General features: G+C 40.2%; 1 protein-coding gene across 2 annotated transcripts in view; it reads left to right on the top strand.

Annotated features, from left to right (window-relative positions):
- Nucleotides 1-12886: 12886 nt before the first annotated feature.
- Nucleotides 12887-13050, top strand: part of mta1 (metastasis associated 1) — a 39279-nt gene continuing 39115 nt past the window's right edge. For both annotated transcript variants that reach the window (XM_080042885.1, XM_080042884.1), the window contains exon 1: nt 12887-13016. In XM_080042885.1, coding sequence (XP_079899011.1) covers nt 12989-13016 — 28 coding nt within the window. In that variant the 5' untranslated portion in view covers nt 12887-12988. The remainder of the gene's footprint in view (nt 13017-13050) is intronic.

The raw sequence follows: 13050 nt of genomic DNA, 5'->3' as shown, positions 1-13050 counted from the left end.
CGCTATAGATAGCATACAAAAAAGGAATCACACACAAAAAACAAAACAATAAGCAATGTCCATTGCCGGGAATTAACCATTTTTGGGATATTCATGAAAATCCTTAGGAGTGTCTTGAAAAACGTGTTTAACTCGCAAATATACAGTCCTATAAGCTATTGATGGCCTATTTTTTATTTCTTCTTCATTACTTAGGGGTAGCTGCATCTATCCATTTATTCCTAAATAAGTATTGTATGGTAAAGTCAATTTTATTTGTATAACGCCAAATAAAAAGATAAGTTATCCCATTACACTTTCAGTAGGCTATTCTTTTATTTAAGAGAGACTCAACATTCTCCTTATCACGTAATGCAGGCCTAGTAGGCCACTCAAGATCAGTTTTGGTCTTGAGACCACTTTTTATCTGCACAACATCTAGGTCTAGTTTGGGACTTGATACATTCTTGTCTTGGTCAACTAGACTGACAACCAGACACTTGGAAGAGTTTGCAGTATTCTAACTACTCTCGGAAACTCTCTTTTACATTTACTTTTTAATAACTTGATTAATGAATGACTTCTTGTACCATTCATTGCATCTCTTCTATGTTGTTTCAAGCATATCCTAGGCTACTCCAGCCTTTAGCTGTTTTTCAAGCATTACCCTTTTTTTACGAGCAGCACATGAAGGCAGCTTTTCTTTTCTCTATGGGCCAGCCTGTGGTCTTTCACAGCCAGCCTATGGGCCAGGCGGGAAGGTTTTTTTGGCAAGTGGTGGGTTTCCCCTTTTTTCCACAAGAGGAGTGGGAGCAGTGTTTGGTCGAATCACAATGCTCTCTTTCAGAGTGAGTGACTCGTAGGAATTTCTTATAGGCAAAAAGGAAGAAGACGCTGAAACGTGGCTAGGGAGGATCAGCTTTCCCTTGAGACGGCTGCCTGCTGGCTTCATGACAAATAGTAGGCCTATACTCAGACAGGGAGACAGGCTGGGCAGAAAAACCAGCTCCTGAGTTTGGCAAGTGGTTGATGCATTCATTTATGATGACTAATTCAAAGGAATTATCAGTTGCTCTGGTAAAGTGTGTCCGTCTCTTTCCACTCGGGCCTCTTCAGTGTGTGACTGAGGTCATCTCTTTCACACTTGGGTGCTGTCTGGTCTGTCTGCCATAGTGACACAGTGCAGGTCCCCGGTCCAGGAACAGACATTCTGATATTTCCCCCATCTGTGTCCCAGCTGATTAGCACTGCTTCCTCCTTATCTCTGAGTTCACCATGTTAAAAAAAGCTTGACTTAACGACCGTGAATAGGCAGCAAAACTGCAAACTGGGCAACTCTGGGGCAATCCTGATCAGCAGCAGAGAAGCCCAAGGAGATATTGCACAGTGTATTGCTATACAATACAGTGAGAGTATAGAGAGAATCCCTGCCTCAGCGCTCACGCCTCACGGTGTGTGTTTCACAGAGGACATGAGTTTATTAGCGTTCACCTCCAGTTGTTTGCTGTGGTTGCAGGTTTGTTGCCGGTTCAGCTGTGGCGCACAATCCGAAACCTGCTGAGAGGAGAGGAGGTCAAACGCAATACAGAGACAAAGAGGAGTATGGGAAATTGAAAATGGAAGAGCCAATGTTCTCTGAAATCTTTCGCCTCACTAGACACCTGTGATAAAGATGAAAGAAGGGGTATATTATTCTCACTATCGGTAATATAAAACATATACGTGGTGCTGAAAAGGAGACTGCGCAATCAGCAAACCTCCCCTTGAATTATTTTGTTTACAAATGTTGTTCAAAGCTATGTTGCGTTATTTTTCATAATAAATGAATGTCGGTTACATTCAAGCCATTGATGATTAAAGAGTCGACACTAGTTGATTAAGCCTATCAGCTCTAAAAACTCTCTCTTTATTTCTCACTATGGCAGCGTTTATAAACTGATGTCGCCCCCTGACACTCATGGTGCAGGAACTCAGAAAAACCCCAAGAAGTGCCAAACAAATGTTGCAGTTGACTCCACTGCAAAGAGAGAAAACAACTGGATGTACAGCATAAGTTATACAATCCCTGATCAATCTCCTAAGGCTTACCTGATATAGATGCACCGACAGTGTTTTTGTAATTACTCAGAATTCCTCATGGGGGCTACATAAGTTACGCACTATAGCTTTAAACCCTTTTCGAGGTGGTCGATAAATGGGGCAAAAATGAAAAAAAGTGAGGGAACAGATGCCACTGAAAGGCTTGTTCTTTGAGCCAGAATGATCTGACGCTTCTGAGGAGTAGAAGCAACCTTCCTAGGGAGACAGAAGTGGACATATCCAGGCCACTAGTTTAACTTTTTACTGGTTTTTGATCTGTAGCGTGGTTCAGAAATGTCCTCACTGTTTTTCAAGAGTAGATCAAGCCTCCAGCCCCACGGGGAAAGCCTGGAATAGACTGATAAGACGGGTGAGGTGGTCCTGAGGGCTTAAAAGCATGTTAGGACTTTAAACACTTAGGATAAAGTGAATGGGAGGGGGGCACACTTCACATGATGTCAAGATAAGATAATCATCAGAGTATCTATTTATTCAGCTTGAGACTTCAAGATTTATAAGAGAAAACCTGCGGTAAGAGCTAGTGTGTGCTGCTTTAATGTTGTGGGAATCTACAAGGAAGGGAGGGTCTGATGATAGATGCATTATGGGAATTTTAGGGTTTCATGTTTTTGGAGCTTGACCTGGACTATAAATCAGGATATCTCAACCTCTACGGCATACATTTTGACCATTCTCGAAGAAGAAGAAAAATCATTGAACATAAGATAACAAAAAAAATGAACATCTTTGTTACAACAAAGTAAAATAAATAAAGGAATAACAAAACAATTTCAACATAACACACACTGGTCCTGTCTGAAAAAAAGAATAAGAAGCCTGAGGTTATGTAGTCTTTCCCGCATTCTTCACCAAAACCAAGTGCACAATCTCATAAAAATCTCATAGGGATAAACATAACATAAAATAAATGGAATGGTCATTAGATTTTCATAAAATAGCACTTATTGTCATGCAATTTCAGTAGAAACAGAATTACAGAGAACATGTGCTCAAATAAGTTAACATGGATAAAAACCCACTTATAAGTACCACCCACAAACAAAATCAAGCAACATAATCGAGAAAAAAAAACTTCACAGCTGTCGTCACGATGTTCCAACTGAGCCTCACCCATTTCAAACCAGAGAAAAGAGAGCCATAAAGATACTAAAATCACCCAAACAGTTCTAAATTTAGTATGATCATATCTGGAACACATCAGTTATAGTACGAAGCTGATGGGAAAAATATGTTTCCGGAGCCTTTAATAAATGCATGCAACTTCCTCCTAACTATTGCATAAGTGGATGACCTTTGGTTGAACAGGACCACCAGGCCTTGAGTATTGACCCACCCAGCCAGCAGCATGCGGGAGGGTGTTAATGCATTTTAGCTGCACACCTGTCCTTAACACCATTCAACCCAACCCAGAGCTCCAAGGCCAAACAGGTGCCATTGCTGCCTTTGGCCCTTGACAGTGACATCCCACTGTCTCTGCTCCTTCCTTCTTCCTTCCTGTTCAACCCCCCCCCAACCCCTCCTCTTCACACGCTAACACATTCATGGTCCGCAGATGTATATTGCAGGCATAATCCACATAAGCCACGTGACAAGTCTGTTTTTTTCCTCGTTTTTTTCTCGAAGGAGCCCAAAGAACCGTAGCCAATCCTAAACCCATGCAGCCCCAAGACCACAGAAGGGCTTCTGCTTCTTTCAGCAAGCAGGCATGAGCGGCAAGAGAGAGAGGAAACCATGATGATTAAGGTCAGATTGAGGGGTTCTGAGACTGAGGCCTCTATTTAGAGTGGAGAAGCACATCATTTGTAAGACCTCAGACATCCGTGGTATTTCTGAAAATGTAAGAACACACTGTGTTTGTATAGAAAGACGACACGTGATCGGGACTGGCTGAGCGTGTGCTTGTCTTTGAGTAAGAGAGAGAGAAAAAAGAGCCAGAATTAATTATTGAAATGTTCCCACAGCACACGCTTCTAGAGTGGCGATTATTTTAGAAACAGTAGCCTATGTTTAGCTCTGCCAGGAGACAGGGGGCAAGATTAAACGTTCTCAGCAGATGATAAGCTTTATGTCGGGTGACAGACAGAGATTTCATTCACAGACAGACACTAGATAAGACTCAAAACGACAACAGTGGCTGCTTTAATTTTCAGGGTTTGAAAATGTGATAGAGGATGCTGTCCTTTTGTTGAGCCATTAAGCGAACAAGTGTAAGTGCATAAATAATATACTATATAAGCCACACAACTATGAAAATACACTTGTGAGTCTCACGTTTTAATTAGTAATAAAATTAAACCAGCCATCCCGTCCGCTTATACTGTATTTAGTCTCTTTGTTTCAGACGGTAGGCCTTCATCAGGGAGAATTCCGAAGCTTTTTCAGTTGTACTCAAAATGCTTTTCGTTGTGAGAAAGCGCATTCAAGCCAAAACTCTAATATAGCAAGTTGCAAATCATATACCCATTCATTATGCATTAAAATGATTAGGAAAACAGGAAAGCATTTCAACAAAGTATTGTTCCTCTTAAGACAAAAAGTTTCACCAATGAATAGCTCATCCCAAAATAGTTTAACATTACACATGTCATTTAGACCATAATTGGCCTTTTCTCTACTGACCCTGCACCTACTGCCCTCTGTGCAGTTTCCACTGTGTATTTACCTTGTTCCACAGCAATATGTGTATATATAAGGGTCGGGGGTTCACATGCTAACATGTACATTCTAATTGCAGTAATTAATCATCATGTCAACATTTTCTACAAAGAGATTTCTTCCTAGAGCAATTTCAAAGAGTGTGTGATGTGTGTGTTTGTTAGATTTTCACTGGATCTGTTGAACTGAGACAGCCGACGCTTTTGCAAAACATTTCTGCACAGAAAGAGGATTGTGATATTGTTTCCCTCTTACATTAACATTTCTTTCAGAAGGATCTCTTGACATCCATTCCTTAAGAGGAATTATCAAATTGTTATCAGTGGTGGAAGAAGTACTCACATCTTGTACTTCAGTAAAATAAGCTATTCCACAGTGTAGAACTACCCTGTTACATGTTAATGTTAAAATTCAAGTTTGGTTGATAATTATTGATGATTAGACGTGTACATTTAAAGACGCTGGTAAAGGTGGAGCTGATTTTGACTGTACTGCTGGTTAGCTCGCGGGGATCACTACAGTTTAAGCTATCCATCAAGTTTTGTGTTTTTAATCGGAATCTGTAAAGTAACAATAAAAATAACAATATTTGTCTCTGATATGTAATTCTTTAGAAGTATAAAGTAGCAGCAAATGGAAATTTGAAGTTTTCAAATATTTATATGGGCTCTTTACAGACAATTGTATTCAGGATTAACAGCATTTGAGAACATCATAAACTAAACTCGCTTAAGTCTTAAATAATGTGTGACTTTTAAAGTAATCACATGACCAAGACTGATTGCATACAATAACGTTTTGTGGCCCCTTTTGGTCTTACACCCTCAGGCAGTGTACCAACTTTGTTGTGTGATTGTATTTAATATAATGTCCACAAGTTATTATGGCGATCTTGCAGCCACACAGTTGTACTCCATTATGAACACCACTTGGGAAGCTGTTTTGTAAATGATTTACTTCTGGCTAAATGGGTGCTTCTGTTTGTTTAAAAGTTCCCCCTCAGGTCGCAGATTTCCTCCAGATCTTAGTCACAGTCACAGTGACCTCTTTAACCCTGACCCATCACATGCATGGCTCACTAGCACTTTTGATCCTTGAGCGGCTTTTTTGGTATATACTATATATTTTAGTTTGTTTGTTTTTACAGACAATACAACTGAACACAGCACTTTTTAATTGCAGATGGGAGGGTCTTCCTGTGTTTTCTTAAGCCGTAGAGAGTCAATTTCGAAACATTTCACTCCCACTTGGACAGTGTGAGGGGTTTAGATTCCACCGAATGCCATTTTTAGTGATGTGGGTGTATTGTTTTACTTGGCAAACATCTCCACTGGTGACTGGTGGAGGTTCCACTGTATGCACTCTCACCGCTCCCTTGTTTAATATAGAGGCTTATTTTTAGCTGGGGCATAGTGCATATTTTTTTTAAATAAATTTGTCATTTCATTTTCCCTAAGTTTGTTTGCAACATGAAGCAAGGGTTTTCCAGTGCACATGCTGTGCTCTTCCAACGGCTGTATAGAGGCGTGGCCCTCCTGATCCCAATGAGGGCCCCTGTGGAGGGAGGGTGTGGTAGAGGCAGCTGGCAGAGGTTTTTGGAGGTTTTGATCTCTCTATCTAGCTCCCAATCATTTCCGAGGGAATTTGTAAAGTGGTGCACATGGGAGTTTGACTTTAAATACAGACAACATGCATGTCCTCATGTTCGTCTGAGTTTTTAATTAAAATGTTATCATTAAGGGATGATTCACATATCAAATATCAACTGGTTATTTGAACATGACTGAAGCACTTTTAGCTTTGTTAATAGGCTATTTAATATATTTTTAGCTTTCTACTGCACATTTCTGCCCATGGCACAGTCAGGGGTTTGTCTCACTAATCAAGGCTTTTTCTGTTCAATACGGCTGATCGATAGACTCATTGCTCGTGAAGACTCCATCTTAATCAGCAGATGTACCTGTGGTCAACATGCTGTGTGAGCTTGCTTCAATCAGCAAAAGAGTCATTCAGTGCTAACAACTGATCAACTGTATGAGAAATGGAAGCTCAGATGTGTAGAGGTTTAGAGTTGCACCAAAACATAATAGGAATAGTTTGACATTTTGGGGGTAAAAAAATATTTCCTTTACCTTACCAAGAATTCAATAATCAAAAATGTATAGCCTACCGCCGTAATGTCTGAACACCAAGTATAAGGCTACAGCCATCAGGTAATTAGCTGCGATTAGCATGAAGACAGCGGAAAATAGCTATGGTTGTTCTTTCCAAGGTGAGAATAAAAAAACACAACTTATTTGTACGAACAAGATAAGTGTTCATTTGTGACCTTTAGTCGTGCTGGCAAAAAAAAATTCAGCTTTGTGCCAAACCATGCTAGCCGTTTTCCCCTGCTTATGCCAATTTGTGATTAGCTTCATATTGAGTCTAAAGACAAGAAAGTGTTATGGCTCTTCTCATCTAAATCATCGCAAGAAAGAGGACTGTTCTTTTGATTTAATGGTGATGCAATGTTTTGGTAATTTTCTGTCCAACACATGAAAGTATTTAGGGTCAAAATTAGCTACAGTTTTAGCATGTGAAAAAAAAATCGACTCAAAACAATTGCTTTGGCATCCAAATAAAGCATAATTTTGTAGTATCTTGAACACTTCTTACAACAATGTGGGTATTTTTGTTTTTAAAGTTATAACAGACACTTGCTGTCTGAAGTATATTTTTAAAGTGATGCTGGCTGGAAATCCCCAAGAGGAACTCTTTCAAATGTCCTCAAACTGACAGGCAATCCCCATGCTGAGTCTGTCCACACAATATCTGTCACTTTGACAAGGTCTTGCCTGCTTGGCCCTCTCGAGCCCAAATTTCGTAATAAAAAAATTCAGCAATGGAACACATTCTCTACCTCAGCATTAAACAAAGCCTGTCTTGTTTCTTCCACACTGGCAGCGACATTTCAGAACGTATTTGGTCCAAGTCAAACTGACATATGACACACAGTACATAGGAAAGTTTTGTTTCAGAAACATGCTGTGCACTTTTAGTTGAGCTCCTGTGGTGTATGATTAGAAGCTCTGAATATGGGTGGTGCGGCAATGAAAAAATAAAGCAGATCCTTACCTTCCCCTGTTCTCTACAGTTTAAAAAAAGGTTGGAAACACCTCTTTCTTTGTATGGCTTCCTTAGTGTCATGAAAGGTACACTGTGTGCATGTGGATTTGCACGTCAGTCAAACATACTGCATGGTGGGATTGTAGGATCTGTCAATCTCCCACTGGTATACTCACCTCCCAAAGAACGAATACATCAGATAGATAGATAGATAGATAGATAGATAGATAGATAGATAGATAGATAGATAGATAGATAGATAGATAGATAGATAGATAGATAGATAGATAGATAGATAGATAGATAGATAGATAGATAGATAGATAGATAGATAGATAGATAGATAGATAGATAGATTCATCCAAATATAACTGGCTGAAGGTGCATCACATCACAGACTCTATCACAATGGATCCTCAAAGGGAACAGGTATCTATTCAAACCAGGAACCTAACAAGGTGGCATATCCAATTAGCACAATAAGACAATTTTGTGTTTGGTTAGACAACATATACTGTATATATATATATTCTCAACAGCCACTTCGACTTCGGCACATTAAACCCCATTGATACATCACGTATCACTTTAGAGCCCTCATTGCAGAGCCAAGTTGCAACTTGTTGCACGTTTGACTTTTATTAGGACACGGTACATTTTTGCTTGTTGAATTGGATCTATAAAAGTGTATTTGTGGTTAAACATATGTATCACAAGTTGCTGATCCAAGACGCTCCTATGGTCTCTACCAATAAAATGACAAGCATTCTTGCAGCAAAGGGAATGCAATAGCCTACATAACATTCTAATGCCATTTGCCATTCCTGTGATTCCTTTGTTATGTCTGAGTGTGTTGGGTCTTTCTCCCCCCACATGGCACAGTCCTCTCACCAACTGCCACTGCCTCTCCCTCTGAGGATGGAGACACACTTGGCGGTTCATCAGCTGTTTCGCAAAAAAATGCGTTGCTCGCTTCTGGTGGCTCCTAGTATTTCTGCACTTGATCCTGTGGTGGAGCAAGGGTGGACACTTTCTCGAGGATTCCCTTGTGAGGTGGGGCCCGGGACTTACCAACGGGGCGTCTTTTTGGGGGTGGCAAATATTTAACTGTCTGCATCTGTGTCCGACCCAGTCTTTCTTCTCAGTGTCATAGCTATTCCGCTTTCATTCTGTGAAGGTCGCACAGTATCAATAACCAGCAAATGTGCAATATGGTTAATCCTTTTTGGATAAGGGCCAAGGTTTCTTATAAGTGTGGCTGAGGGTTTTCAGCCAAGCTGTGTCTGCAGATACAGAGGACTTACTGAAAGACCAACACACACAACAGCTTTCTACCAATGTAACAGATAATGGAGGACATAATGTCATACTTTGATTTGTGTTATCCTTGAGGTCCTAAGTCAACATTTTTGTGTGTTACCCTGATGCTACTCATTGGCTTGGTACCAGAACTCATTTTAAGTTATTGAAGTGTAGTTTCCACAGTGTCTTTTTATCCTTCCACTAGATCACTGCTTTAATAGGGAGCATCTCAGGACAACAAGAAAAAGGCTTTGTGAGTGATGCCATCTGCTGGTGGGATGAGGTAAGTGCAACTTGGAGCATTATGCTTTTTCAGGTAATTTAAAAATAAAATAGTTTCCTATCGGTCTGGCAGCTGTTGTGTATGTTATATACTAATCAAATATGATAGATAACACTATTTCCAACCATGCTTGGCCTCATAGCAGCTATCCCTTCTGTTTAAAATTGCCCATGTTTTCAAAAGCAAGACAATAGCTCCACCTGTAGTCTCATATGATTAAATACAAGATCTATGTCCTTGTACAATATTGTTGGCGAATTACAGTATCTATTCAGTTACTGTTATTTTTTAGCTGTGAAATCTGAGTGACAGATCCCCTAAAGCAGAGATTCCCAATTAAAAGTGTCAGTGCTGCCTAGTGCCAACGTTTTTCAGAGCTGTGAAAATAAAGCCAGTCACTAATGAAGTCTACAACAGAGAACTGCAACATGTCAGACTATCAAAAACTGACATGAAAGAATGCATCTTTGAAGAGTATTTTCTTTAAACTGCAAAATGGTGGAGATGCCTCTTCAGTTCATATGAGCAGGTTTGTGTACAGAATGTGAGGTCTCTTTGATGATGTTTATCTCAGACACCATGCCTTATACCTTTAGAAAAACGAACTGTCACTATCCTGACAGGGACTCTGAGTCCCTTTGCAATGTTCAAGCATTTTGCTAGGAGCACAGTCACAGGTATTGTTCCTTTAGAAACATAATTGGATAATTCCAGTGTTTTCAATGTTTATACAGAACTACACCTTTTTGTAGAGTAGAGAGAACTCTTACAATAGTCCTTTTATATCTGTACCTAGTCGCCTTCTCCCCAGTGAGAGAACAAATGAGGAAGCACAATCAGACATGGAATGGTCTCTGCCAAGAAACAGGCCTAATTGATTTCCTCTGTGTCTTTGTCTCTCCATGTGCATCTATCTGCAACATGGAGAAACAGAAAGAGGACAAGCGAAGAAGCAAACACGTGAGACAAAAAGAGAGGCCATCAGAGGTCATCCTGCGGGACTGCAAGTAAACCAAGGGGAGTTTCTTCAGACGCTATGTGTCTTAAAAACTCATCCATCTCCACAGACTGTGCTTCACCAGGGAGAACACCTGCACCGCTCTGTACTGTGCAGCGCTCTGTCCTGTCGTCCTGACTGCAGCAACATCTGCTTCAGAGGAGCAAGTGGCTTCAAAAAGAACATCTGCACAGCAGCGAGCAGCCAAGTAAGCAAACAGTCCTAATGAAAGTAGTCCCAGTTCCCAGACACAAAGCTTCATTGTTGGGCGCCTACTTTCCTTTAATTAAGCCCATATTAAGTATTGGCACAATTTTTCTCCCCATTTTATTGGGGTACATTACAACAACTTAAAAAACTGCTCACTTATCAGTCGCTGCATGATACATAATGCACACACTGTGCAGGGATATGCTGCAGTACTGTACATTTTTATTGCTCCACAGGAAAGTCAATTAACAAGGTATATCATATTAAATAAAGGGTAATACAGGGAACAGCAATGTTCATACAGATTTTGGGTTTGAAATGTTGTACATAGCACTGCACAGTACATGGGGTTATATGCGTAAAATATACATTTTTGTGTAATGCTCTTTCATTTCCTTTAACAACATCATAGTTCACATCAGAATACTTTTTATTATTGTACTATGAACATTGTGATTTAAAATCACACTTACATTCATTTTATTTTTTAAATCCATACATAACATGATGTCACACACACACACACACACGCACACACACACACACACACACACACACACACACACACACACACACACACACACACACACACACACACACACACACACACACACACACACACACACACACACACACACACAGAAACCATCTCTCGTTATTTTTCAGAGCCTTGAGACACAAACAGTAACCCTCTAACGCAGCATGGATCCAACACTGAGGTTGCACACTTGGGTATACTGTAAGCTCATGTGATTGGCTTACAGTGGCCATGTGACTGCAAACCATGGTCCCCTGTGTTAGGAAAACAGTAATTGAGGCTTCCATATGGTATAGATCAGATGTAGCCTTCACCACAGCATTCCTCCAGTACAGAGGCTCTAAGCTTGTACCCACTACGAAATCTGAGCTAATCAACCAACTATCGCCAAAACACAATACTCTATATTTTATCTCTGGTCACACTGTATCTAATCTTCTGCTAAACACTCTTTTTAGAGAAATCAAAAGCAGTTATCTTGTGTTTTTACTAGAAGCAATTAGTGATTATGATATATTCATATAAAACTTGAGGTGTGTTTCGTTGTAAACAGCTACAGTGTCGCTATTATATTTGTTGCTGTTCAAAATTCTCATTTTGCTGTGGCACAATATGCAAACTGTAAACTCCTGCATATGCGCATGCAGGTCCATACATTTGACCAAGTAGGTGGTTGTAATAGTCTTAATAGTCCCTATGTCCCTGTAAAGCTGCCAGAAGATTGAATAATATCATGTCATACATTTCTGTGATGCCCTTATTGCACACTATTGACATAATGCTGTGCAACTCTTTGCTTTCCACATAAAATCTGACCAAATAAACCAGCTTGTGCTACAACAACTAGCCTACATAAACATTTACACAAAAGTTTGAGTGTAGCACACCAGTTAGGGAGTGAACTTGTGGGTTTAGTTAGTACCAATACATAGGCTATACATTAATAAGGTCAGGTGTACCCCCTCCTCTGGTGGTGCATGGACCTCACTTGACACCAATGATTATGGGATTTAAGATTACAGCAGGGGGTTTTAGGGATGTTTATTTTTTGTACTCCAATTTCCAGGTAACCTATGTCTTTTTTATTTATTTATTAAGCCTAACATCATGACATTCTCATTCACTGTAGTAGGCTACTTGAGACAGGCCCAAATAAGATGGACTGAAAATGTTTAATTAGCAATATCATCAAAGATGTACAACTACTAGGGTCCAACTTTTAAATATCGCGATAGTTTGATTTGTCTCGAGCCAGAGTAATGGGATTACGGATTACTAGCCTACTTGATGATACCATGGATGATACATTGCTCTTTCTTTTGAATCTACCTTATGTGCTGAAACAGGTTGGTTTAGTAAAACTGTCTCGGTAACCAAGCGAGACAGGTATATTTATTTCGACCTTCCAATCATCTAAAAATAGCAATTACAGGAGAAAACAACTAATTAACTTAAGGTAACGTTACTTTAGTAACGGGGATGTACGGGAAAACCGTTGGCTTTGGATGGGTCAGTGACGTCATTTTTTGGAATACAGAGAAAGCTTTTGGTGAAGCTATATTTTTGAAAAAGCGGGAAGAAAATCAAACCACGTCTTAGAACGGTAATTTGTGTAATTTAAGTATTTTTGGAGCTCAAATACTCCCGCTAAAGTTCGTGTTTTAGACTTAAAGCGCACTGTCTCTTTAAGGTCTCTCAGCTAGTCTGTTTCGTATTGATCAAGCCACCATTTTCCAACACACAGCGGCGGCGGCAGCGCGAGAAAGAAGAGAGCCACCCCTCTACCTGGAGAGGAAGCCAGGGACCGGGGGCAGCCATGGCAGCGAACATGTACCGGGTTGGAGGTAAGCTGGTGGTGGTGTTTGTGGGGGGAAACAT

The sequence above is a fragment of the Ammodytes marinus genome, assembly GCF_949987685.1.
Source record: "Ammodytes marinus genome assembly, chromosome: 15".
Lineage (NCBI taxonomy): Eukaryota > Metazoa > Chordata > Actinopteri > Uranoscopiformes > Ammodytidae > Ammodytes > Ammodytes marinus.
The sequence above is the reverse complement of the archived record's forward strand: the minus strand, read 5'-3'. Positions and strand labels throughout refer to the sequence as shown.